The 27,664-nt window shown below is 43.5% G+C and overlaps 2 protein-coding genes across 2 annotated transcripts in view; one reads left to right on the forward strand and one right to left on the reverse strand.

Annotated features, from left to right (window-relative positions):
* The first annotated feature begins 723 nt into the window (after positions 1-723).
* ANGEL2 (angel homolog 2) lies at positions 724-16,693 on the forward strand. The gene is made up of 9 exons (XM_071426282.1): positions 724-1,025; positions 2,621-3,057; positions 5,193-5,446; positions 6,663-6,732; positions 8,461-8,882; positions 9,856-9,982; positions 10,661-10,721; positions 12,563-12,726; positions 15,894-16,693. The coding sequence occupies exons 2-9, from the start codon at positions 2,628-2,630 to the stop codon at positions 16,046-16,048; spliced, it is 1,683 nt and encodes a 560-aa protein (XP_071282383.1). The 5' UTR covers positions 724-1,025; positions 2,621-2,627; the 3' UTR covers positions 16,049-16,693.
* Positions 16,694-17,497: 804 nt separating this feature from the next.
* The window catches only part of VASH2 (vasohibin 2), a 34,824-nt gene continuing 24,657 nt past the window's right edge, over positions 17,498-27,664 (reverse strand). Inside the window, exons 5-7 of the mRNA XM_071426295.1 lie at positions 26,453-26,834; positions 24,447-24,562; positions 17,498-19,921 (exon numbers count right to left, since the gene is read on the reverse strand). Coding sequence (XP_071282396.1) covers positions 19,852-19,921; positions 24,447-24,562; positions 26,453-26,834 — 568 coding nt within the window. The 3' untranslated portion in view covers positions 17,498-19,851. The remainder of the gene's footprint in view (positions 19,922-24,446; positions 24,563-26,452; positions 26,835-27,664) is intronic.

Consider the following 27,664-nt stretch of genomic DNA (forward strand, 5'->3'; position numbering starts at 1 on the left):
ACCCTCTGGGTGAAGAAACTACTCCACTGTGAAAAGTGCATATTATATGGCTCTACGCAGATATTTACTATAAGTATTTTGCTGTATTGATTAGTAGTGCTGTACTAACATTTTAATAATATGATAAATGTAGTCTTGTAGTTAAAAAGGTAACTTTTGTAGTTAAAATAAGAACTATGTGAGATTTTTTTTAAGAAAGGAATGAAGCACTTGCACCAGATAGCAGCCACAAGACACCTAAATCTTTCAGAGAAAAAGGAATTTGTTGTTCTCTTATCAGAAGAAACTGAATTCTTCCTGCCTAGCTAAAGATTGAAAGTGCCTTAGGATTCAGAAGAAGTTGACACTGACCAGACAGAATCCTGTGTTTGAATGGAATTTATTTATCATGTATGAGATGTATGAATATTCAACAGGCTATCGCTCTTAAGGGTTAATCCTCTGTTAACGGGTGTCCTTTTTCGGGCTCGTGCTGCCCAGAAGAAGGTACCCGGACGTCCGTAACTCTTTGTCTCTATTGTCTCATATTGTCCTAATTCAAATTGTCCAGATTATTATTACTCTAATTGTATTACTATTTTTATAACCATTTTATTACTATTAAACTTTAAAAAATTTTAAAAACAAGTGATTGGCGATTTTCACATGCACGAACCCCGTGTTAGCTCCATTTAAACGCTTCCACACCTCCGGCCGTGCTGCCTCCACGCGGGTTTAGCTGCGCTCCGGAGCTGGCGCGGCCCCCGGCGGGCACCGCGGGCTGGGGGCGTCACCCGCCCGGGGCCGGCATGGCGGCCGGCCCCGGCGTCGCTGCCCGGGCTAAACATGGCCGCGGGCCCGGCCCTTGGACTACAAGTCCCAGGAGCGAGCGGGAGGGCGCGGCGCGGCCGCAGCCCGTGCGGAGGATGAGGCGGTGGCGGGGCGGCCGGAGCGCGGCGGCCGGAGCTGGCGCTGCCCTGGGCTGACCCCTTCGGGGGGCGCCGGGGCTGCACGGGGCCGGCAGCGGGGCCCGGGCCCGCCGGGAGGTAACGGGGGCTGGGGCCGCTGGTGGTCAATGCCCGCCATTAGGCCGAGCAGGGCCGCGGTAAACAGAGCGCGGCGTGGGGCGTGCTGCTGCCGGGAGTGGGGGGCGCCGGGTTTAGGAGGGAGCAGTTTCTCAGTGCTTTTCTGTAAAACATGTGTTTCAGGGGGTTTCTGTAAAGGAGTGATGCCTCGTTTTGCTCCACAGTTATGCTGTGGTGTCCGGGGGGGGTGTTTTGTTTTTGTCTCTGCCGGACTACATCTGGTGCGCTGTGGCGGAAAAGGTTATTTGAGGACAAGTGGGTTTTGCTGAGAGTTGTGTTAGCGATTAGAGGGTGTCCAAAGGAGGGCTACGAAGATGGTGAAGGGCCTTGAGGAGAATCTATGTTTGAACCGAGGTCATTTCCAGCCTGGAGGAGACTGAGGGAGACCTCCAGGTTGAAGTCTCTGCAACTTCCTTAGGAAGGGCAGAGGAGGAGCAGGTACTGGTCTGTGCTCTGTGGTGCCAGTGACTGCACCCGAGGGAATGCCTGAAGCTGTGTCAGGGCAGGTTTAGGCTGGGTATTAGAAAAAGGTTCCTCACGCAGAGGGTGGCTGGGCACTGGAGCAGCTGTTCCCCAGGGAACAGCACCAGGCAGCCAGGGTTCAGGGAGCCTTTGGACAGTGCTCTCAGGCACAGGGTGTGACTCTCAGGGTGTCCTGTGCAGAGCCAGGAGTTGGAATCAACGACTCCTTGTGGGTCTCTTCCAACTCAGCGTGTTCTGTGATTCAGTGATTCTGTATTTTGGCTTATTTGCTCGGCTGAATGGCAGCTGGGAGGTTCTCCCTTCAGTGCAACTTCAAGCATACCAAGCTTTGATATCTTTTGCTTATAGGCTCAAAATATACCTTATTTAAACAGTGAGGAATCTGAGACATCATTGTTACTCAGCCTACCTTCCTGTTATCTTGTTGAGCAACAGATTTCTTTCTTCTAAAGAAAAAAAAAAAAAGAAAAAACCCACCTTTTTCATGGCTTTAGTTGCTGAGCTGAGATTTGCTCTCCTGGAAAAGAAGTAAGAATACAGATTTAGTCTTAAGCTGGTGCTAGGGATACCTCGAGACTTAGTACCTTTATTTCCCTGTTGTGTTGGCATTGGGATTTGAGCCAAATCAGTGGCTTTCCAAACAAAGTTCTGACAGCTTGCAGGAAAGTGGTCTCCTCATTCCTTACAAATAGCCTTATGATAAAGTTAATGCAGCATGCAAAAATGACCTTTTGTAAAGGTCATTCCTCTGATCGCTTGAAAGATCTGACACTTGAATTCAACAAGGCAGAAATTTTAAATTGTTACTCGACAGATAGGGTTTGGATACTAAATGTCACTTACAAATCTGAGGGGGGTAAAAGATGCAAGATCACTTTGTAAAGTCCCATTTTGCATATCATTTAGATAAATGTTTAAATACCTTGTATATAAGTGTTTGAATATCTTGTATGCATTAACTTGTAGAGAAAGAGTATCTTCTGTAAGGGCTGAGCAGGATGACTTTGCCTCCACAGCTTTCTACAGGCAGATGTAGTTGTGTGCTAGTAATGACACTTGTGCTTTTTTGGTAGACACTCCATGCTGCCCCGCCATGTGCAGAGGCTGGGCAGAGACTGGATCACCCACTGGAATGGCTCCCAGATACTGGCCTTGAACAGCCCAGTTTCCAGCTGTATGAGATGGGCCGGACACTATCCTCCCTGGGCCTCCTTTCCACTCCCCATTTCAGCTGATTTTTCAGCAAACTGGAGATTCCGTCCATTTTTTGGAACTTGGAGACAATTTCAGAACTCCATTTGGCATCTTGATAACTACACCCAAAGTTGTTGCTTTCACCTCCCCAACCCCAGTATGAAATCTGAAGGAGAAGAACCATTGACAAAGAAGAGAAAACTCTATGGCCAGGATGATACTTCAACTCCTGAACAGCAAACAGACTTGTCTAATCAGAAGGAAGTATCTTGTCTTTCTGTAGCACAGAATGAGGAAAAACATGGCAGCAAGAAAGGTAAAAGATGCTCTTTGCTCATTTGCTGTGTTTATTTGTAATGCTGAATACACCAAATAAGTTTAGAGACATGAGCAGTAGTGCCTGCTCCTTTTGAGTTACTGTTTTTCTTGGCACCCCTCTCAGGGAAACATGTCTTTAAAATGCTCCAATTTTGTAATGCTGTTTAGTCAGCAAACTTGTATTTTGTGCTGTCAAACAGTACCAGAACTAGGTTCACTGCACTTGAGAGTGGAACACAGTCACTTGTGTGAGGGATTGCCCAACCTCGGGAGTCCTGAGCTTGGTTCAGACAACACTCTCTCGTGTCTCTGTCACCAGTAACTTGGAAGCTCTGGAAAGAAAAGATTTGGCTGACTTGCTGTAGGGCTGAGCTGGACTGGCAGTTGTATAGCTTCAGTCCTTGTGCTCTACCTAAGCTCATGAACACTACTGGACCTGAACTGGTTTCTTTCCAGACCAGTTGTGTTATCTGTGACCTAGAAAACTGAGAATGAATGCACTGAGTTTTAATGGTGCATGCTTCCAGTGTGCTTGTGTGATTTTGTTCTTACAGCTGTATTCTGCCACTAGCATGGTAGCAAGTTTTGTGTCAGATCACGTCTGACAGAGCAGGCAGCACGTGTGCTTATCCAGATAAATACAGGAGGAAGTGCAGAGTTGTGTACTGGGCTTAGTAACAAACTTCCATGAAACTTCAAAGTGTCTGTGTTAGCTTGTTACAGATACAATCTTGTACATAGCATCCAAATATTTTACTGAGTCTTGTGTATATTTACAGTTTTGTCTAGTGTGAGACAAACAGGGGGACACAGTCAAAATTGTTTTCCTCTTGCATAAATCACTTCCTTAGCAAACTAAACTGGAAATTGTATTATGACTAAAAAGGGTAATAGATGCTATCAGCATCCCAAAGGGATTTTTGGACACAAAAACCCATAAGGCTTAGAAACATATTCATCTTCAGGAGCCAAAGGAGGGGACTTTTCTTTGTGCCTTGATTACAGAGTCCTCTGTTAACCCTGCTTGCCTTTTATCAGATGGCTTTATCTGAGGGTGTGGTTGGCACTGTGGTCCTTCCCAGTCACCCTTTGGAAAGTGATGCTAGTTAAAGATACCTGCTGAGGAACAATGTGGCTTCTCTCCCACCACAGAAACAGAACTTAAAGCTTTGCAGTATTCATTGCAAACACTGTAAAGTCCTGAATAATGTAAGCACAGCAATGAAAATTACTCCCCAAATAGGACAGATGGTGACAGCTATAGCTGCAGTCTGCCACTGGTTGTTAGCACAGATAACTGGACCTCAGCTTGCTCTCAGATGAGGTCAGATATAAAGGGTGAAAAGCATCTCTGTGAGCTTTTAAGTGGAGAAATACATTTCTTAAGAAGTAATTGGATGCTTAATGATGGGCAGATATGTTATTATGAATTTTCCTAGTAATTGTAAGTATGAAATTAAAAATGGCAGGAAGGTAAAGGATGTCTTTTCAGAAGTTCTTGGTAATTCTGAAACTTAATAATTTCTTGATTTCTCAACGCACTGAGGAAAATTGGGTTCTTTATTTGTTTTGGGACTCCTGTAGTAGACCCTGTTGCAGCTTATGGCTGAGTTTTACAGACTGTACACACGGTAGATGTGATTGCTGGATTCCTAACCCTTTGTTAGTCATGCATAGAGAGATCAACAAGGTGCCCATATGCTGCCCTAAGGAGTGTATCCACACTGGCATACACCATCTCTGCTGATGAGGAAGTGGCACAAGGCAGTGGGAGACTCCCAACAGAATGGATTTGGCTCACCAGTTATGCAAGCCCTTCTACAGGAGCAGGGGGTGTAGTCTGATTGCAACAATCTCCTTAGAACAGGCCAGTTCCCCAGTTTCAAAGCAGTTGAAATTCAGGGTATATAATGGTTTTGTGCTGTTTGTTTTGGTTTGTTTGATTTTTTTTTTTTTTTACTGATGCTTATCCATCTTAAACAGAGGGTCTGAATCACTGCTAATTGAATAAGCTTTTAGAATTATTTAAGAGATTTGAAAGACAAATGGTTGTCAGTAGAATGATTTCCAAGAGCAGTAAGAAGTCATATGGTCTATAACATAACTTTTTTCTGCTTGATATTCTTTTAACAGGAACCATCAAAAGACACTGGGAATATTTCTGTCAGCAGAGTAAAACAATGAAAATCGCTAAAAATAAAGGATCTGACCAAAGCAGCACAGGAAGTGAGGCAACATTTGATTTTACAGTTATGTCCTACAACATTCTCTCACAGAATTTGTTGGAAGACAACTCTCACCTGTACAGACACTGCAGGCAGCGATTGCTATTCTGGACATACAGATTTCCCAACATCCTACAAGAAATCAAAGAGCTGGATGCAGATGTGAGTAGAAAATGAGCATGTGGATATTTGTTAAGAACTGATTAACTGAAGTAGCAAATTCTGCTACTCTGTACTGGGGTCTGAAAAAACACCTCTGTGGTTTTGGTTGGTTGTAGAGTTTGTTTGTTTTTGTTTGTATGTTATTGTTCACATAAATTATTGTAAGTCTTAATCAGGAAGTCAAGTCAGTAAAATGTTGCTTCAGTCATTGTTCAGACCAACAAAAGTTCAGTGATAGAATCCATCCTGTTTGTGTCAAAAAACAGTACTGAAAAAAATAGTTGTATTAGGGAAGCCACAGAAAAACAGCCTTGAACCATTTATATTAGTTATGTTAGTATGTAGCCAGGAATCTGGAAATTAAAGTCCCTTCAAACTCTTCCTTTCTTCCTAATAAATTTATACATCCTCTATGCATTTATCTTTACAATGAGATACCTTGGATAGCTTCTGAGAGGAGCAGCTGCTCTCAGACCCTGGCAGATGCAGGTGTCCTTTCCACAGAGAAATTTCTTGCTAAAGGACATAGATTTTAAACTTTCATTGGTTGGAACTGTAACCTTAGGTGAAGCAGAGATTTCAGAATGTTGCTTGAGATTTGACTCTCCCTTGAGAGCTTGAATGAGCTGGGCAGGTGGGATGTGTTGCTGCAGTTCAGCAAGCAGGGGTAACTTATTCCCCTTTGGGAGCTTTATCCCAGTGGTGGCTGTAGATCTGTGTTCCTGCAGAGTGCTGGGGGAAGGCTCAGAGAAGCTCACAGCTGGACTTGGACTCCATGATCCTTGTGGGTCCATTCCAACTCAAAATACTCAGTGATTCTGTGAGCTCTCTTAAATGAATATTTTGAGTTTCAGCTTTGGTTCAGGTTCTTATAATATGGAAGCCTGTTTTCCATCCTGTAGTGTGCCATTTGCCTCTTCATCCTTTCTCCCTGAGCCTTCCTCTGAGCTGCTGAGAATGTTGGAACAAGTTACTATTGTGATTAAATTGAATCTCACCTCTGAAAATGTCTGTCTGAAAAAGGAGGAGTTGGGGCCTTCTTCATAATCTTAGGGAGCATTTTCTATGAAGAGTGAATTCTTTTGTGGGATTATGGAGTCAAAAACCTTCTGAGTTTGCTTTTTTTAATACATGTACAGACTGGCCAACAGAGATATGCTGTAGTAACATTTTGATGTACTTACTAATACATTTTAATTGTAAACCTTTGCCTTAGGTGCTCTGCTTACAGGAAGTCCAAGAAGACCACTACAGAACAGAGATCAAGTCAAGTTTGGAATCCCTGGGTATGATGAAACTCTTAGAACCAATACATTGTCTTCTCCCCTGCAGGGATAACTTGTTACCCTTTGAGAACTCAGGGCTTTTTGAGGAAACTAGTACTATTAGAGAATCAAGTCTTTTGCTATGACATGCAACAATGTTGTGTATCCTCTTTTACAAATTCATCAAGTGCTCTCTTGAAACCACCTTAATCCTTTTTACCAGTATTCTTGTTGGGTAGCACTTCAAGGGCATGTTTTTTCTGCCTTGAAACCTTCCAGATATTAGCACTAAATGTTATCCATGGTCAGTATATATTCATGAGGTTTTTATACAAATGCTGTCAGTCAGTCTGAATAGACTGTCCTGTCACTATCTCTCCTGTAATTTTATGGAAGGAATGTGTTGCTAAGGGTTGATTCCATGGTGGTTTAAACTGATTTGAATCTTTTATGCCCTGCACCACCTTCCAGTCCCAGGGCCCCACTTCCATCCTCCACTGGTTCTTGTGTGATGCCAGGAGGACATGGTAAAGGAGCAGCACTAGACTGATACTTTTTTCTTTTTTTGTTAGTTGAGGTAGTTTAGCTCCCAGAATTGAGTGTTTGCAAAGAAGAGGGTAATGGCAGTACTGATTGAAATCCCCTTGAAATGTGAAACAACACTGTCAGGCCAGGCTTGTTGGGGGCAAGAGAGCTTGTAACTAGTGTACAGGAGGATCTGGAGCTTGCTTTAGCTCTTCCTTTCCCCATCCCTAGCTCCCAGATGCATGTCCTGCCCCTTATCCTGGCATAGTTTTGGCACTCACTGGTGAAATCCAGCAGTCCAGCAGAATACTATCCAGACTAATTTTATTTTTCTGGGTTAGTTTTCTGTTAGCTTACTGAGTTAGCACTAAGTGCCACAACAAGTGGCCGGAGCAACATGGCCTGAATCTGCGAGAGGGGAATGGGAATCCCCTGTCCAGCACTGGTGTGAGCTCAGGTCAGCTCACCCTACTTCACTAAGGCTGTACTTCATGAATTCATATGGTCTAGGCAGGGCAGAGAACATTTTAAAATGGCAAAAAATAGATACTGTTTCAAGATCTATTTTTTTCCCTTAAATAGATAAGATCTTGTTTAAATCACCTCTGCATAAAATGAAGAAATTGCAAATCACTATTTCTAGATGGACTTGTTTGAACTCCAGTGCTGTCATTTGATAAGTGTCTCTGTTTCCTTGGTGAAAGCTTGCCACTTGCTGCTCACTGGATAATTGCATAATTATGTAAATACATTTGAGACCTTTGTTCCATGAATAATTTTAGACATTGACTAATGACTTAGCATGATTAAGGCTTTTGATTGGTAATGCTTCACTGGTATTACTCCTAAGCCATTCCTGTAGCATCCAGAAAAAACTTCAATGCACAAGGCCACTTTTATGTGCCTTGTGGGGGTTTCTGTGTTGTTTTGGTTTGGGTTTTTTTCCAGATGAGGAGATAAGAACATGACTGGTATCTTAGAGTATGTAGATGTTTGCACATTGCATAAGGTATTGGACCATGTTTCCTGTCCTGCCTTGCCTCAGCTCAGATTAGGGCAGAAAGAAAAGAGCACAAGTGTATGTGAAACACAGGCTTTGGTACTTCAGACTGGGGGTTGACTGTGATGTGAGAAAACAGTGTGAGATCTTTCTGATTTGTTTGTTTGTTTTAAAATCTCTATTTATACAATAGTATTTTATGTTCTTAATTGCCTTTCTTGCAGGATATCACTGTGAGTATAAAATGAGGACAGGCAGAAAACCTGATGGCTGTGCCATTTGCTTCAAAACTTCCAAATTTAGCCTGATTTCCTCAAACCCAGTGGAATTTTTTCGCCGTGATATCCCACTCTTGGACAGGGACAACGTTGGACTGGTGTTGCTGCTGCAGCCCAGATTTCAGTGTAAAGCCAATGCTGCCATCTGTATTGCCAATACACACCTACTGTACAACCCAAGGAGAGGGGACATCAAACTGACCCAGCTTGCAATGCTCCTGGCAGAGATTGCCAGTGTTGCCCCTCAGAAGGATGGCTCTTTCTGCCCAATTATCATCTGTGGGGACTTCAATTCTGTTCCTGGCTCTCCATTGTACAGATTTATAAAGGAAGGAAAGTTAAATTATGAAGGACTTGCTATAGGGAAGGTAGGCTGTGCTTCTCACTTCTCACCAAAAAAATGGTTAATGCTGATTAAAGAGAAGTATTTGGGTGGTGCTGTGATTGTTTCCATTGCAGTGCCTCTCTTAGTGCCTTGTCAGCAGCCTGCAAAGCAAAAGATATTGCAGTTAAATAAGCTTGGATATATTAGCTGTGCCTTAGGGAATATTGTGTCCTCTCCCACCATTCTGAAAGGAAAAACTCACCAACAATCATTCCTGAAATTTAGTGTATCCACAGAACAATTGTATCACTGTGTTTGGATGATTTTATCACTGTGTTTAAGTGTCCCAGTCTTTAAGTAGGATAAAATAGCCACTTAATAAAAAACCTACTGTGTGCTCTGTGGGAAGATAACTCTTACTGTAGATAAACTTGGTGACTGCAGTAATTGTAAAAGCAAAGCTGCAATTTGATGCTGAATCTCAACTGTTCCATGATAAAAGATGTCTTGTTGTGAGCTCTTGTATGCAGCTGTTGGATGTGTCACATTCTATGTATTAGGAGTGACTGAACTACATAAAATGAGGAAACATGACCAAAAAAATAGCCCTGTTGGGTGTTGTTTGATAGTGGGACTTGATTCAAGCCCCCCTTTGACTTGACCTGCTCCCAGAAGGATCAGCATCCTGCTGATCTGGGTAGCTCTCTGTGCTGAGCCAGTGCTGTCCTTGGAAGTGTCTCAGTGTCCTTGGAAGTGTCTCAGTGTCACAAGAACCATCTGGAAAAATCGGGTACCTGTAAAGAACTTGCTATAGATAAACAGAGTGGATGTACATAAAGGGTGTTATTTTTACAGGGATTTGAATCATTATAATTATTCCAAGGGGCTGGGCCTTTTTCTTTAAACTTTACCAAAAAATGTTCACTTATTTCAGGTTTGTTTAGTGGGTTTTCTTTTTTTTTGTGGTTTATTAAATCAGATTTTTTTTTCTGAAAAAAGCTTGTTCTCTTTCTCAGGTCTCTGGACAAGAACAGTTTCCAAGGGGACAAAGAATCTTATCTATTCCAATTTGGCCCAAAAAATTAGGCATTTCACAAAACTGTGTATATGAAATAAAACAGCAACAAAAGGAAGAAAATGCAGGTCAGTTTTTGAATAAATGAATTTTTGTGAGCCTTTGAAAGCATCATTCAACTAGTACTGAAAACTATATGTTCTGTTTTAGTGGGGGAAAAACAGTGAGTCTTGACTTTACAAAGCTTTCTTGTTGGGCTCATTAGAGTGTAAAGTGATTTATTCACATAAACTTTGCAAATTTGAATCTTTATTTAGAAATTTCCCTTCAGGAATTGGTGTGCAATGTTTAAAGTCCCGTGTCTGCATCCTGAAAGCCAGCTGTGCTGTGACTGGGAAAGGGAGGTGAAGGGATGCAGCACATGGACATAGTGTGGACCTGCATTGTGCCTCAGTGTTTATGAATTATAGTGTTGGCACTTCATGCAACAGTTGGGAAGAGCAAGTGATTCCTTGCTGAGTATGGCTACATCTTTCATCCACTATTTTTTCCTTTGACAGAAAAACAAATTTTAAATGAATGGGACATAATATAAAAGAGTCTTTAAAGGGGATTTTACTAATGGAACAGAAGAATTAAATTCTGCTAGGTGAATTGTACCTTGCCTGCTGTAAAAAAATAACTGTACTTAAAGATACTTTTTTTTTTACTGTAGCTTTTCTGTAGCTCTTCAGCATTCTTGTAAGTAAGCATTCTTACTTATATCCTATTTTAAATATAAATTGAATTTTTTTTTTATTTTGCAGGAGAAAAATTGGAAATGGCAAAACCAGACAACACTCAGGAAATTGTAATAGCGCCTGAAAAGTATGTATTGGGGAAAAATATGCAAGCCCTTGGCTGGTTACCTGGGGGTTGGTTTTGGTTTTAGACCAAACTTATATCTGATTCCAGCTGTGGGTACCTGATGATCACCCAACCCTGTCTGCCCTTTTGGCAAAAGCATCATTGTTCATTTAAACATGAAAAGGCTGATCAGACAGCAGAATGGAATGTGTGTTCTTCAGGAATTTGCAGATATTTTTTCAGAATGCAGGGCTGAGGTGTCAGTGCTGTCTAGATAGGACTTTCTGTCTGCTCATTATAAGAATGCCTCTGGCATTTTTTGTCACTTCTTGACATAAACAGAACATCATCCTCTGTAGGGACATTACAAGAAACATGTGATCTTGAGTCCAGTTACAGAAGCCATGTTTTCAAAAGAGGGAGAGGAAAAAAATACAGCTGCTGAACTACTGGCACTTCTCTCTCTTTTTATTGTTTTTGATACACTGGTTTATGGATCTGTAAAATCCTATAATTCAATGTGAAACTGGGATGAAGAAGGGAAAGGAACTGGAAAGGTCATAAAATCTTCCTTGTCATGAGTTCTGTGGGAGTGTTTAAGTTCTTTGAGTCTGAGAAATGTGGAGTATTATGGATTTGGTAATGCAACTTTCACTCAGAAGGAGGAAGCCATGGCTGGAATGCTGAGGAGGAAAATGTAACTGCTTTTTGAAAGCAAGAATATATTTGCATTTACCAAACTGGCAAAGGCGTATAAAGTTAGGCATAGAAGAAGGCAATAAATGCCTAAATGTATGTATGGGATGGTAAGCTCCAAGTCAGGTATTTCTTACCAGAAATGACATCTTGGCATCACTGCAGATAGTCATAGTAGAACTCTTGGTGATTCTTGGTGATGAAAAAGGTCTCGTGGCATTTCTGAGAGAAGAAGTAGATAACAATAGGAAGCCCTATGCTATGGTTTAAATCCATAGCATGCTGAATGCTTCTTGCAGGGCTTTTCCCCCTCATCTTAAAAGGGATGTCAGGTAACAAAACCAGAAATTACTACTTCCCTGTGTTGTACCAACTGGCATGTTTGTCTCTGCTCTGAATCAGGCAAGGTAATGTGCTGATTTTTTTGTTTAATTGCTTGTATTTCAATCAGAACACATTGCAGCCTAGGTTTAAAATCCAGGATGAGGCAGGTACAGCTGAGGGATGGATGATTTGTAGAGATGATGGAAGCAAAACTCCTGAGAGACAGGAGTTCTTTTGCTGAAAGGTGCAGTTTTGCATTTTGCTTTCAAGATTGAAAAGACAGGTGAGACAAGATGGGCTGAACTGAAGAGGAACAGACAAATGATGGGGAGACACAAAATGGGAGCCTGAGTGGAAGAAAGATATAAGCATAGCCTAACTTGGAACTTGATGCCTCTTGCTTGGGGGAGGATAAAAGCTCTAAAAATCTGAATTTCTCTTTATGCTGAAGGGTCTGGTTAGATGAGTTTGTGTTTTTGTTGCTTTCATATAAGCTGCTTTCATGGACATTTCTGCCCTGTGTGTCAGGGGGAGATTGCTGAGTGAGGACATGTGAATGCTTACAGAATATATATGGAGTTCAAAGCTATCTATTAAGTAAAGTGTCAGCTAAACCAGTTCTGATCAGCATTTTATTTGAAAATGCTGCCTGCATTTTGCCTTCAGAGTTTTAGGCCTCTCACAACAAAAGACTACAGGACGGCTTGCAGGAGAGAAACACTAGTTTGCATGTCCAGATAATTAATTTTGTTTGTAACCAGGGACTATTTGGTATTTCTTCATTGCTTATTCCTTCTCGGTAATGGAAGAAAATAAAATTCTTTTCTTTGATGTCTCTTTAGGTCATCTTCAAAATTGCGGCACCACTTTAAATTGTCTTCAGTGTATTCTCATTACTTCCCTGAAACTGGGATTCCAGAAGTGACAACTTGTCATTCCCGAAGTGCTGTCACCGTGGATTATATTTTCTATTCTGCAGCAAATGATGATACTGCTGACCAGCCAGGTAAAGAAACTGACTTTTAATTTTCATAAATGCTCAACAAGAATATTTGTTTGCTGTTGTAAGAGAAGTGTAGTGATGATTTCATCAGTGATGATTTCATCCATGTGAAGTTCCTCAGAGGTTCATGGTAGTGCTTTGAATATCAGCTGTTACCTGAGAAACATGGTAAGCTCAACACAGCTGGACTTGTAGTGCCACACAGGGCCATCCTTTTCATCTGAGTGAACATTTCTGTGGTTCCTGTCTCAGCCTGGGGACAAGCTGGAAGTACAGGAAAGCAGCAGTGGAAGTGGCACCTGAGAAGTACTGCTGTCAGTAATGCAGGCCAGACCTACAGCAAGGCAGTGTTCCCAATCATCTGATCAACACAATGAACAGCAATTTGTGATGTGCATTAAAACTGATAAACGAATCGTTTCCTGGCAATTTACTTCTCAGCTTGTCTTGCAGTAATTTCTGCCCAGTAACAGACTCTTGGCCTTTGCTGTGAGCACGGTCACTGGCACGGGCCCAGCTGTCACTCTCCCGTTTGCAGTTGCAGCTAAAAGTCACCAGATGGTGCAAGAAAGTCGCGGTACCTCTGTGGGAATTTCGTGATGGGTATCACAGTGTTTCTCCATGCTTTACTGCTCTGGGACTCATTCCGTGGGTGCTTCTGAGCAGTTTGCTTTCCATGCTCCCCTGAGTTCTGTGTTTCATGCCATCAACAAACATCAGTGCAGTGCTAGCACATAAATGTCTCTGCATTGGAGCAAAGAAACCTGGATTCCATTGCCGTAGAGTACAGTGCCACTGATTTTTATAAATTAACATTGTTTTCAGTATGTGGAATGAAAACACCACCTTCATCTCTTGTAACTTGAGACTAGATTGTTAAAATTCATTGAGTCGATTCATAGAAGTCTCATTTGTCATAACGTGCACAGTAAATGCTACCTTAATGTAAAATGGCAAATACAAAAGCTTTGACTGAAAAACCACAATATGGGAAGTATTTAAATTACTTCTGAGTTCCATGTAATTTAATGGAGTGCTGTGTGATTGCAGAATGCATCTCTGCACAGAATTTAATCCTAATTCACCTGTTTATATATTTTTTGCACCATCATTAGCACCATCGTTGCTCCAGCAGAGATACAGCACTTTTTTCTTTTTGCACTTGTTTTTCAAATAGATTGTTCTCACATCAGAGCACAGAATGGAACCAAATTTGAATTTTCCAGCTACTTTAAACTAGTACAGTTTTTATTCGCAAGCTCTTAGAAATTAAGCCATGGTTTGGATTTTCAGTTTTCTAATGACCTGGGCATCTGTATTTAAAGCTGCCAAAGTCTGTACAAGAATTTTAAATGTGGTCTAGGCTCACGGATTGGTTTTTTCCATTTAGAGGGTTTTATTTTAAAATATTCATGCTTTATTCTGTCATGTTTATCCAAATATTTGGTATAAAAAATCCACCTGCCAGGATTTCCTGTAACCAGGGTTCAGTATCTACCTGAGTCCTGCAGGGCACAGTTTTGCTGAGTGTTCTGAGTTACATTAACCACTGCATGCAGACAAGCTCTCTGTGGCAACAAACTGCTCCTTTGTAGATGTGCAGGTGCTGATAAATGACAAATTTGTCTCAAGACCTGGTGGACATATGCTCTAGAGCTGCCAAGAGATCTTTGAAGTAAAAAAGCTTTTCTTTAAAGCAGCAAACAGCTGCTGGGCTGTTGAAGGGCTGGAAAGCTGGCAGATGGCAAAGGATGAAGCTGTTGAACTCTCTGAGGAGTTCAGCAGTTGCTGGATAGTTCTTTAAAGTATCTCTTGGGAAGCCAGTACCAGAGTCAGCCAGGAAGCTCTGAATTTGCTGAGAACTTTCACACAGAAAGTATTTCTGTCAAAAGTTACAGCTGCAGTTTGTACTGGTCCTGAAAGCACTCAACTCGCCCAGGATCACCTCTGCACTCTGAAAGCAATAGGTAGGGTTCCTGAGTAGTTGTCTAACTTGAATACATAGCTCAGGAAATCTAAATTTTACACATCATGGAAGGATTTCAGTGAAATTTCTCCACCTGAGCTGAAGCTGATTGCTCTTTGATGATGGGCAAATCCAATGGCCTTGAGTGGCAGGGTTACAGTAATTGTAAAACATAGAAACAACTGAACAACTGAAATATAGAAACACAGAAACATAGAACAACTGAACAATCTCCCTGGGCTTGTGCAAGGCATCTGACATGGTCCTGCCCAGCAGCTGGAGAGATGGATTTAGTGGCTGCACCACTCCACGAATTGACTGGAAACAAACAGCTGCCATCAATGCCTCAATATCCAGGTGGAGACAAGTGGCATTCCTCAGGGATCAGTTCCTCATTCCTCAGGGTATTGGGACCAATGCTGCCCCATCCCTGGAAGTGTCCAAGGTCAGGCTGGATGGAGCTCTGAGCAACCTGCTCTAGTGGAAAGTGTCCCTTGCCCATGGGTTGGAACAAGATGGTCCATAAGATCCCTTCCAAGCCAAACCATTCTATGTAAGTGTGCAGTAATTGCAAGGCTTGAGTCGTGTTCACTCTTGCATGAGCAGTGTGGTGTTCCATCTGGGGAAGGAGGTGGGAGTGGGTTCCTTAGGTTATAGGAATATAATTATTAGTTCCTTAGTTATAGGTAGCAGGAGATAATGGAGATCCCTTTCTTTTGATGAAAGGGAATAGAAAGCTCGAATACCTTCATCCTTATGAGCAAAAGTGTCTGTATGATTTGCCTGCTGGGGAACTGTGTGCCTTAGGATACAGAAATAAAATGTTATGTGAACCAGTAACTCTAAAAAGATACTTACCTTTGCAAGTGTCAGCTCTGTTTAGCAATGCTGTTTTCTAAAGTAATGGATTGGATTATATGAGGCTTTTTCAGGGGAGTTACAATGAAGAAATAAATGCATTTTCTTTTTTATTTCTATTTTTACCCCTCCACAAAACAGTGTCCTCAGGAATACATTGAGGTCTACTGCTGAAACTCTATTTTGAGAATCATAAAAGAATTTCTGAACTGTCATATTGGCGATTTTGCATGGAACAGTACCAACTGTTGCTGCTATACTGCTTTCCTCCTTCTACATCTGTATGAACATGTGATACTTAGCCCACACTGATAAACATTGCCTTTTGGTTTGTTTTTTCTAACAGGAGCAGAGGATTCTTTTTGTGGAGGTCTGAAACTTCTTGGCAGGCTGGCACTTGTAACAGAGAAAGATCTTTGGACTGTTAATGGTCTTCCCAATGAAAAGAACTCTTCTGACCACCTGCCACTGCTAGCAGAGTTCAGGCTTATTGAACGGTAATATCCAAAGGACTTGTGGTGTAGGTAAAGTTCCCTTTACCTTCTCTCTCATGGGATGATTATTATTATTTTTTTAAAATTCAAGCACTGCTGGTCCAGTTTAAATAAGTTTGCCTGCATGCTGATTTATTAGTGTTGTGTAAAGTAGACTTTCTAAAGGGACTTCCTTTTTTTTTAAAAAAAATGCTTAATTTACTTTACCAAGTCTTTTAGGGAGAAAAAGGATTTTACATTAGCTTCCTCTTTGATAAAGGAAAACATCTGTGCCAGACTCCAAATGGCATTATTTTTCATGAATATGTTGTAAATGATTTTTATTGTAAATCACAGTAAAAAGGACTATTCTGAGAACTGTGTGTTTCTTCAAGCAAAGGGGAATTGTCTGTGTTCCCGCAGCATTTTAAAATGAGTTCAAAATCATGTTTTACTACAAAGGTGCTTTGTGGTCACTTCCATCTTAACACTTCTGTAAAGGAATTTACTCAGTGTTGTCAGTGCAGAGGCTGCAAGATTGAACTTTCAAAGGAAGAAAGGCAAATACTGATTCTTTAAGAATTTGCTGCTTAAAATTTTAAGGGCTTAAATATAGGTAGCATTCACTGAAATTTTTTTTAAATATCTGAAATAAAGCTAAGCTTAACGAGTACACCACATCACAGGAGACTTAACTGATCTATACAGGAGCAAAAAAATTAGCCCTTGACATCTTAAGGTTTCATACATATTGAAGAACTGGTGACAGGGTGGGGTTTTTTTTTTTCCATTTAGTTATTAAAAAGGCCTGGTTGTATCTTGAAATGACAGATCCTGACGTTATTAAATTATCATGGTTTTATATTTACTCTCATGATGCACTCATAAACATTCTCTATAAAATACTAAGTAATTAAAAAAACACCAGACTGCCTAAATAGGAAATGTAGAGGGGCTGGAAACAAATCTTGTAACTTGGTCAAACTACACATAGATGAGTAATGTAGAACCAACTTTGAAGTAAGAATTGTCTTTCAGTGTAGTGCTGGAAAACCTGCACCCATTTAGACACATTTGTCTCACAGAAGCACTTGTGGAATTTTCATCTGTGTTGCCTTTCCCTGACTGCAGACAACTGCAATTAAAGAAGCTCCTCAGTCCATTACAAAATATGAGCACCTGCCAAAACATTCAGCTTACATTGCTGAGAATTTGGAAGGGGCTACTTTTGTCATAGTCATAGGTAGTTGTAACTGAAGATCTTTCTTCTGCCTGTTAACAGTCAGGTTGATGCTGAGGATGAGAACCTGTTTGATCCTGGATGCTGTCTGCTTTCAAGCATTTGAGTAACCTCATAGACGCCAGCATCCTTAGATAGAGGCAACAAATTTCTGGGTACATCCACATTACAGCTAAAAACATTGTTCAGTTGTAGCAACCCTTGTTAAGAGCAAAAACAAAAAAACACCATAAGGCATTAAAAAAAGACTACCATGATACTTTTATTGAAGTTTCATGCTGTGCATATACAAGTGATGAGAAAAAGCCCAAAAAGTCATGCATGTTTTTCTATACTATTTGACCACTTTGCTGTCACTTGAACCACACTTAAGACAAATGCCATCATAAGCAAGTTTCAAGAGAATACTTCAGCAGAACTTTAAACAAGGACCAAAAGCAATTTGTCAACACACCTCTACAGCATTAAAAAGCTTCAGTATCAGTTAGGAGAAAATAAAGTGTGCTGGACAAGGGTAGAAACTATATACAACGATTATTTGAGCTGAAGTAAACCATGGTTTCATAGAAAAAAGTTGCAACATATCAGATAACATTGTGCTATAGGATACAGCTGATCAAAAGTTTTTCCACACCGTTTTATCCATGAGAAGTCATTAAAAATTATTTAGGTCACAAGACACTGGGCAGCACAAAGTTTGAAACCAAAACTCTGCAGCTGATGTCAAATTACACAAGAATTTCTACCAAAAGAGTATTTCCCTCTCTTCAGCTTCACTCCTTAACCAAAAAAATCCTTACTGTGAACACAGGAGTGGAAAAGTTTAGAGAAAGAGGGATGGGAAAGGCCTTCCTGATATTGATATGGTAAACTTGGATAAAGAGGTGTCACACTTTTGAAAAGTTCTCTTTCTAGAGCTTTTGAACTCTTAATCAGTAGAAAGCCTTTCATTGGCTGTAGAAGGTTGCTGGGTCTTGGCTTTTTCTTCCTGTCCTAGGCAGGTGAAATTCAGTTTTTTGAGCAATGAGGTCTGTGAACAAGCAATTCTTTCCTTCTATATTCATTCATTTTCTGGCTGATGGAAGTGTCCTAGGAGCTTCCATCATTCCATTTGAATAAGCATTACTGTCAGTCTGTAACAGCATCCATCTTCATCGAGATCCCAAAAAAGTTAAGTGCTCAGGAGGGGAGGTACACCAGGCCCATGGCAGCATCTATGAGCACAGCACAAAGGGTAGAGGCTGGACATGTACAATAATCCAGTTTATATTTAGGCACCTATTGAAACATTTCCAGGAATGCAGCACTCAAATGCTTCCAGAGAACTTCACTAAGTCGAATGGTGGACCCCAGCGAGTCTTACCACATCACATGAGAACACTGCTGTCCATCACAGGTCCTTAGCCAAGTCTTACAACAAAACAACTGAGCAGGGAGGAAGCAGACAAGCTTGATTTTCATCTATTTCAGCCATACTTCCTTATTCAAGTCTGACTAAGCAGTTATTACTACAACATGTGCAGGAAAACTCCCTGCACAGCATGGCAAGAGGTTTGACTTTAGCCTGCCATGCCTGATTTAATACAAGGTGTCAAGGCATCACCATCAGAGACTGCTCAGCCTTTCAAAGACAAGGTTCAAATTTGCACATAAATGTGGAGAGAAAAGCACATAGACTCAGGTTAGCGATTCCCACAGTTTTTCCATTATTCCAGGTACTACATATATGAGAAAAAAGCTGACTTGTCTCTACAAAACAGCAATCTTTATGTTTTGTGCTTCAGCGGTGTAGTTCAGAAAGACTAAAAGCTTGTGACAAAAGTATAAAAAAAATTATGAAAGTTTAAAAATTCATTATTCATCAATTATCATCATTTAAAAAACCTCAACCCTTGTATCTTGCCTAACAAGACGTCATTGTTAAGAATACAGTTGCATATTACTATTACTTAACATCTTTCGGCAACACGCAGAAAATAATAATAGAGGTGGCAGTAAAACATCCAGTGCTGTTTTAATACTCCCAGTAATGCTGGGAAACAGTACAAATCGGTTAGAAAACAATAATACTGACAGTTTTGCATATCTATTAAGTCTAGTGAGGTAATACTGATACTTTAAAAACTTACGCCACTTCTTCACTGCTTGCTTTTATTGCTGAATTAAAGATTAATAGTGAATATGATTTTTTTAATTGCACTGCACCCCAGCACATCTTAATACTAAGAATATGATTTGTTAGTTACTCCAATGCAACCACCCAGCACAAGGCCAAGTTCAATTAACACTTGTACAGGGAAATTATATTTGAAGAAACTCACACCACTGAAGTCATCTGCTACATGATGGGAGAGAAAAAAAATCTCATATCCTGGCAAATCTAATTTTAGGTTCTCTTCACTGATGCCTTTTCTATAAATTGAAATAAATACCGCCACCAAAAACAATTACCCCCTATTTTCTAGGTCAAACTTTTATTTATAGAGTACATAAATTAAAAACCAGTCCCATTCCTTTTTCCTTCCAAGGGGGTGCAGGTAAAGTGCAGCGGCAGCAGCGGGAAGCCCTCTGGAGCCCGTGGCACGGCCGTGTCAGATGCGGAGCTGGTAGCCCACCTCGTTGAGTGCAGCCAGGTCTCCTTTCTTGTCCAGCACCGCCGGCCTGCGCACAGGGGAGGGAAGAGGGCGCTGCTGACCAGCGATCCCGCACGGCCGTGCAGGCGTGGAGAGCTCAGCAGCCACACAGGGAAAAGCCTGCCTCACAGGAGAGTGGATGGAGCTAATGTCATCTTAAACACAATCCTGGTAAATCTGCTACAGGAGCTACTGTGATAGAGCTATCTGCGTATTGCCTCTGACAAGCTGCGCCTGGGATTTAGGATGTGAGCCTGAAGCACCCCCTCCTCCTGATTTGACAGAGGCCCTGAATGAGTAGCTAAGACTAGACACACCCCACCTGTCATCCACCCCGGAGCAGGACTCCAGTTTTTAGAGCAAAGCAAAAACAGCTGAGAGCAAACAGGCAGGGCCTCTCACATGGGCACTGTGTGTTGGCTGTCCCCCAGCCTGCCCCCTCCTCCTGGCTGGGTCTGTATGAAGGGCTGGAGCCCACCAAACAGAAAACACAGGGTGGACTCCCTCCAGCCTCCTGGCATCCAGCATTCTGATACCACTCACCTGAGCAATCACACATGGATGCTGTTAGGCCATTTAAGTATTCCAACAGCCTGAACCAAAGGAAACCTTGAGCTATCAGTCTCTCTCTTTTTAGCAAGCAATGGAAAAGCTCCTGCAACAAAGTTGTCAAACCGAAACTATCCAGCTGATTTATAGTCTGGAAGTGTCTAATCTGAGAATTTACTGCAGGCTCTTGGCTGCTTTCACACTAAGCCATGTGTTTGCTTTTCTGAAGACAGACATTGTTTAAAGCACACATTTCTCCAGTACTCCATAGCACGTCTGCTTCCCTGCAGAAACACAGCTAAAGCCCCAGCAGTACAATGGGAGGCTGATCATGGCTCCAGTGCTTTCAGCTCCTCAGCCCTGCTTTCCAGCTCTGTATGCTTCCTCTTTGCCCTCTCTGCAGCAGATATGACCCCTGAGTTTGCACAGCCAGGCTGGCCCTTATCTCCCTGCTGCAGGCTGCCAGCCCATTCCCACTGGAGCAGCTCAGGGCAGGCAGCAGTGCCACAGGAGGCTGGAAAACAGGGAAAGCCCAGCCCTGCCTGTGGCACACTGCTGGGGCACACACAGGGAAGAGCTGTACTGCTGCAGCCCCAAAAACTGAGAGTGTATAGCTCACACATGCATGTGTGCAACACAGCCTCTGAAATATTTTTTAATTGCTCAATTCAACAAGGATTTTTTTTTTCTTTTTAAGAGTTAACACCAAATCCCTGCTGAGAATCTGCACAGCATTTGAGGCATCTAATGCTCTTCTGCCTAGTGGCACATTGAATGAAACCTGTTGCTTTGCCATTTATCTAAGCACCTCTCATAATAACCTCACCATCCTCACTGCAGTACTGCCCTGCACCATGCCTTGTGTTTGTCTCAATTTAAGTAATTCACAAAAGAGAAGAAGTCTTCACTAGTCTCTCTCATTTGCAGGAAGGGATCACACTTAAAAGAAATCACTGTAAGATAGTTTGCATTTTTCCTCATTATTCCTTCAGAGCAGATGGGATTTGACTAACCAGTAAACAAGCTACAAGCTGCATCCCTCAGAGCTTGTGTAGGAGTCAGAGACCAGCAAGAGATGCACTGTATGAGATTTCCAGTGTCCTTCCTTCCCCCTTCTCTCCAATTTAGGGATTCTCTTCACACCTTTTCCTCCCTCCCTTTAATTAGGGTCACAATATGGTTTTAATTAAAGCATGCCTGGATGGTAGTACCTTCTCTGATTATCCAGGAGGGATGGGGAGTCACTGTACACCCATGGTGACATGCCCATTTCCACCCATCCACAACTGTGGAGCTTTTAGCTACAAACAGACTGTCCTCCATAAGTTTCAGGAAAAGACAAGACTTGGACCAGAGGCACCACAGACCCCATTCTCCTCGGTGCCAAATGACTTAATGCCAGACATGCCCTCTGAGGCCGGGGGCCTCTGCTTTACAGGTCCATCAGATCACACCTCCTGTCCAAAGCACCCTGACCACAAGCAGGTGAGCAAGCTGTGCCCAGCTGCTGGGCACACAGCATTCATGAGCTGTCTGCACTGGAGCTGCCTGATTTGACACATCCTAATGTAATCCTGCCCCCTTGCACACGCTGATAAAACCAACTAGCAGAACTTCCCTTTCAGCAGCTACACTGGGCTGGAAGCACACAAGGCCAGTGTTGCCAGCCAGTCACAGAGCATGCATGTCAAGGCTCAACATGAAATTGAAAGGAAATAGATCTGGTGAGCTGACATTTAGGAGCAGAGATTCTCCAGACTACTGCATGACCCTCCCTTCCAAACTCACAGCAACTCTCCCAAACTCCTCCAGCTCCAGGAGCTCCTAGTGAGGATGAAACACTTCACTGCCTGTTCCAGCACAGGAATGCAATTTACTGCACCCTTCTGCTTTGCGACTTCAGAGGATGGGCAAGTGGACACAGTAAAGCTTCAGACTCACCAGAGGGATTGGCACTGCCCTATCTGTATGCTCTGTATTCATGCAGGATCACACCAGTTGTGGGCTGAGAGCACGGGGACTGCTGCACAGCTCAGTTAATGAGCTGCAATTTGCCTACACACCAGCCTCCTAGCAGGCATGCACTGGGTACTGCACTGCCACCTGCCCTGCAATGTGCCCCACCTGCCTTGCAGCTGCATTTCCAGGCTGAAAGGCTATCCTGGGCTTGCTGGCAGCCACCACTAACATTTCCCTAACAAAGCTGAAGGGGCAAGGATGAGAAGTTAAACATCTGTGGCTATGAAATCCTCTTCCATCCTTAAGCACAGTTTCAGCCTTTGTCCTTCAGAAACAATCCAACCAAGATACTCTAGTTCACACTCCATATCCTTCAGTGGGAGATTTCTCCCAGCAGGCCCATATAATTTTACTGTTGAAAAAACCCAAGCTGTAATAACAGCTTGTCATCAGCAGGTGAAGCCTTTCAAATGAATGTGTTATTCTGCCCCGCCAGCTCACACTGGAGCAAAAGGCTTCTCTCCCCCTCCCCAGCAAGCTCAAGAAAGCTGTAATTACAGCATGTGAGTAAGAGATCCACAAAGAAACAAAACAGTGTTGATAAGCACAGCCATTCTTTAGCTTGGATTCCAGCCTAAAGCCCAGCAAACCTGACTCTTTCCTATTCTGTGTGTAACACAAAGGCCTCTCACTCCAACAGGTTCTCAGAGATCCACCAATATGAAGAGAATACCCCATTTCTCCTCTTGTATTTCTCGCCTTACATCAACTGCTGCACATGCTGGGATGTGTGATTCAGCTCATCCCTGACCTGGGGATGCCATTCCCCCTTCAGGGCTCACAGCTCATCACACTGTGTCTGGGTCCTGCATCTTCTGTCAGGGTGACCCAGGGTTTATTTTAGAGTTACATATCATTTGCTCTTGATACAGAGCAACAGAACAAAACCACTGAGCAGGTAACAGGTGCTGAAGCCACTGCAAGGCCACCTGTACCCTCCCTGTCTTTCTGTCCTGGAAAAGCAAAGCTGCCAAGGAGAGATCAGTCACTGCAGAGTAGCCACATGCCCAGCAGCTTTTTCAGGAAACCACCTCAACTGGAGAGTCTCCAAGCCCAGTGACACTCATTCCTCTCCAGAAATACTTGATCCACTCCAGCAACTCAGAAGCACTATCAGAAACTCAAAAATGAAACTGTTCCCCAAGAGAATCTAGGAGGTGAAGAAGCCTGAAGCAGCTGAGCCCATCACAAATATAATTATCTATGCACTAAACAAGGAGCTCTCAGTGACAAAGCCCAAAGTACAGCATTGTGGATTGCGTGCGAATGAACATGTAAAAATAAAAGCCTGCTGTGAAATCATCTGCTGCTAACGTATCTTGAAGTTATCTTTAGAAGGTTAGTCTAATGTCTTTGTTAGGTGCTTTAAAATAAATAAATAAGTGCTGAGACAGTAGTCTGGGAGCCTATTTAAAAAGCAATGATCATAAATATGTGACTAATCTGGGTTACGTATAGGCTTTCACAGTTGTCAGCTTCCTGGCATGGAGCACTACAGCTAGAACTCAGCTCTTCCACATCTAAGGTAGGGGAGTCTGAATTGCCAGTGGCTGTAAAAGGCCTGTGGATCTGGAAGCACAGTTTTATCCATTTAGAGGTATTGCATCCATCCTTCCCCACACAGCTGAAGAACAACTCCTGGCTACGACACACATGGAAAGCAGCCTGGGGTTTTTTTAGGCTGATTAAAATCAAAGAATTCAATTCAAGTGATGTTGTCACTTTGGAAAGACAAGTTTACACTTCCCCTGTCTCTGTAAGCTGCACAGTGCAAGGACCCTGCACAAAGGGGCCATCAGGCAGCAGGAAGCACTGGAAGCAATGCCAGGACATCAGCAGTGCCAGCAGCTTCTGGAGCCCCTCTGCTACCAAAGGCACCTGGTGCAGTTTTCCTGTATGTGTCAGTGAGCACAGAAGTTGTGTACAGCAAAGTAACAGCAGCAGCCTCCCCTGTGCCCAGCAGGGATGGTGGCAGGGATACTCACGATTTGTCCCTCCTGCAGGCCCGTCTCTGAGGGCTGCCCTGCCTCCGGCGCGGCGACAGCGACTTACCCCGGGGCCTCTCCTTCATCGGAGAATGGGCACTTGAGGGCTTCAGAATCTGTGAGAGATGGGGGAGGGAAGGAAGTGGCCTTCAATAAAGGCAATGATTCACTGCAAATAAAAATTTAAAATAAAGGGCCTCATACAGTAGCAGGGATGACACACAAAGAGCCTTCAGTCCCTTGGGGCTTATTCAAACCCTGCCCAGGTTAAGAGGAACTCAAAGCTGTTATCATGTGATAGCTGTTAGGGGCCCCCTGCAAGAATTAGTTGGTGTCACCAGTTCAGTTCCCAGCTGAATATTGTCTCATCCACGGCTTTCTTCAGAGCTGGCAACGGCAAGAGATAAGAAAAATGGCTTTGAGCCTCAGCTGAAAGAAACTCAGGCAGCCAATCACCCTCTCAGCTTTTCTCTCAGCGAACAGAGGTGACCATCTCTCAGGCTGGCAGCTGAACTCTGACAGTGAGGCTTTTCAGTAGGTCTCCAACTTGCCCCCATCCTCCAAGCCCTCCAACATCAGAGGGCCATCAGCATTACACTCACACTCTGGACAGATTTAAAGACCTGATCCTCCAAACCCAGCCCACTCACAATGGAAGCCCTCTGAATTCTGTAGTAACTCAAGGGAAAGATCAGATGGAGGGCCTTCAGCCTCAAGGGTTCAGGGCTGTGGTGCTGGCCCTGAGGCACTCACCAGGACGAGACCCAGTGTCACAGCTCAGTGCACACAGAGAGCTGGGCCCTCTATCAAAAGCAAGCAGAAAATTCAGTCAGTCACCCACCCATGTAGACTTCAACTCAAGCCTGTTTGCTCTCTGGACAGTATTAAAAGCACATGAATAGAGAAGGACAAAAAAACCCAAACTTACATTTGGGTAAGGAGTTTTGAGGTTACATCAGTAATCAAGCCCATAGGCTTAAGCATGGTACAAGGTGGCCCTCAAAACTCCTTGGCAGGACAGGAGAGATGGCAGCAGAACATCGATGCCACTGGCAGGGCTCACCCCAAGGTCAGGGCACGGGGCAGGTGCCTCAGCCAAAAAGGCACGTGGCTGCCACGTAGGAGCCGTCCTTTAGCAGGGAAGGGGAGAGAACCCAGAATAACTTGGACACCATGCCACATAGCTCTGCACAAGAGCCAGAGCCATACTTAGCAACACACCTGCTCTGCTCTTGCTGCTGGCAGCCAGCTGGACAGGCACCAAATCTGCTTCCACCACGACCACAAAGAGCTCCTGGCCCATGCCAGGCTCAGAGGCACGGTCAGGGACACCCCTCATGCCCAAGGGCAGCCAAACCCTGCAGGCCCCTGGCAGCCTGCCTTGTCTCCCTGTTGTTTCCCAATGAGCTCTTCAGTCCAACCAGCCAGCAGGGAAGTCTGTCAGGGAGTCGCTTTACTCGCCTGTCCCACATAACCTACTCTGTGATATAGCTGAGAGTAGTAGACATCAGCCCCCTGGCATGTCCTGCAAGTGTTATAGGTAAAAGAACCCAGCCCCAATTCAACACAAATTGAACACCATTTATAAGAGGCAACCACTGACACAGATGTCCCACGGCACCTCCTGCAGCTCAGGTGCAAAACACAGACCCTCCCCTACTTGCAACCGGGCCACTCTTCCCAGCAGTTCCAGTCCCAGCCATACTGATACTTCCCAATCACCTTCTTCTGGAGTCATTGAGGAAAGCAAACTGGACAACAGCTACCTGATAGCCAGGGACAAGTATGGGTTTGAGTGTTTCCCAGGCTAAAGGGGAGATCCTTCAACTAAATAGCTGTAAGGGCTTGAAAGCACACAAAAAAGAGAGATGCAAGCACCCCCTCAGCACACCTGATACCTGCATGATCTCAGGCTGACACACAGCAAGGCACAAGGGGGACAAGGATGCAGGATGGGACAAGGCACAGCTGCCTCCAGAGCCCAACACCCAGGTGCACGGACCTACCTTCATCCTCATATCCCTGGCAAACTTCTCCAGCTCCTTCCTGACGTCTGTGCGCATCATCTTGGAGACGTTGAGGACCAGCTGTTTCCACTCGATGGGCTGGAAGCTGTGCGGCTCGTGCGGCACGTACAACCCGATTTTCACTTTTTTCACTGAATGCAAGTACTTTTTATAGGAGTCTTCGAATTCGAAGATGAGGTCGCTCAGAGTCCGGTACGTGAGAGGTTTGTCCATCAGATCCGATCGCCTGCTCATGCCCAGCGAGCCGTAGCGGCCGTTGCAGTAAATCCCAAGCACCACGTGATGGAAATAGTTCCCTGAGAAGTGGGTTTTAAAGCTGATGGGGAATCGTTCCACGGAGGGCTGCCCGTTTGTTAAGTAGCTGGGGTGCACTGCATCAAGGCAACAACGGTGCTGGGAGAGCAGCAGCTACAGTTACACCTGAGGGACATCTTCAGCAGGTTTGGGGTTTCTAACTGCCAGGGCAAAGGGCCTTCCTGTAAACACAAACTTATTCTCACTGTGTGAGAATTCATTAATTCATCTCACATTCATCTCTGTGCCCAGATACAGCCAATGTGCCAAAGCCCATTTCACTGCTTGGAAAATAAATGACTCTTAATCACACTTAGGGAAAAGATAAAAACCACAACAGTGTTCAGGTTAGCACACCCAAAGAGAGACCACCCTCCCTAGATCTGTGGAAGCTCCCCATTTGATACCTACATCAAACTCCCACACTTCCATAAGGAAAAGTGTTTACCTCCCTTTCTTGAGGGTTTGATACAACTTAGTTTACTGACCCTCATTTTCTCACGTCTTCAAATAGTACCAAGAAATTTGGATTTATTCCTCACCAATATGACAGTCTGCCTTTCCTCCTGTAAACTGGCTTTCGACAGTGCACTCCTCATACAGAGTGTTTCAGCATGTTACCCTTGTAACACATTGCTGAGAAGAACCAAAGGAAAGGTCCAAGATGAATAGCACAGAGGCATGGTCAGAAACAATGCTGTTAAAAAGCAAACCCTGTCCCTGGAATCACTGACTGGCCATTTCAAAGGCCCCACGTGCAGAGGCCAGGACCAAGCTCTGTGCCAGTGCAGTGTGTGATCTCAGAGGGGAGCTACGTGCAGGTCACCTCCCAAGGAGGCTGCTGGCCCGTGCCAGGGAGAGGACAGCCTGAGAATCCCTCACAGGCAGCTTTGCGTC

This window comes from Agelaius tricolor, unplaced genomic scaffold, assembly GCF_023055355.1.
Source record: "Agelaius tricolor isolate 1412-34295 unplaced genomic scaffold, bAgeTri1.0.p SCAF_1, whole genome shotgun sequence".
NCBI classification, from domain to species: Eukaryota; Metazoa; Chordata; class Aves; order Passeriformes; family Icteridae; genus Agelaius; species Agelaius tricolor.

Excerpts from the sequence above, each read along its gene's own strand:
- ANGEL2 (XM_071426282.1), top strand. The coding sequence starts at position 2,628 with ATGCTGCCCCGCCATGTGCAGAGGCTGGGCAGAGACTGGATCACCCAC. Across the intron at positions 9,983-10,660 it reads ACAAAAGGAAGAAAATGCAG|GAGAAAAATTGGAAATGGCA; the intron begins GTCAGTTTTTGA and ends TTTATTTTGCAG. Across the intron at positions 10,722-12,562 it reads ATTGTAATAGCGCCTGAAAA|GTCATCTTCAAAATTGCGGC; the intron begins GTATGTATTGGG and ends ATGTCTCTTTAG.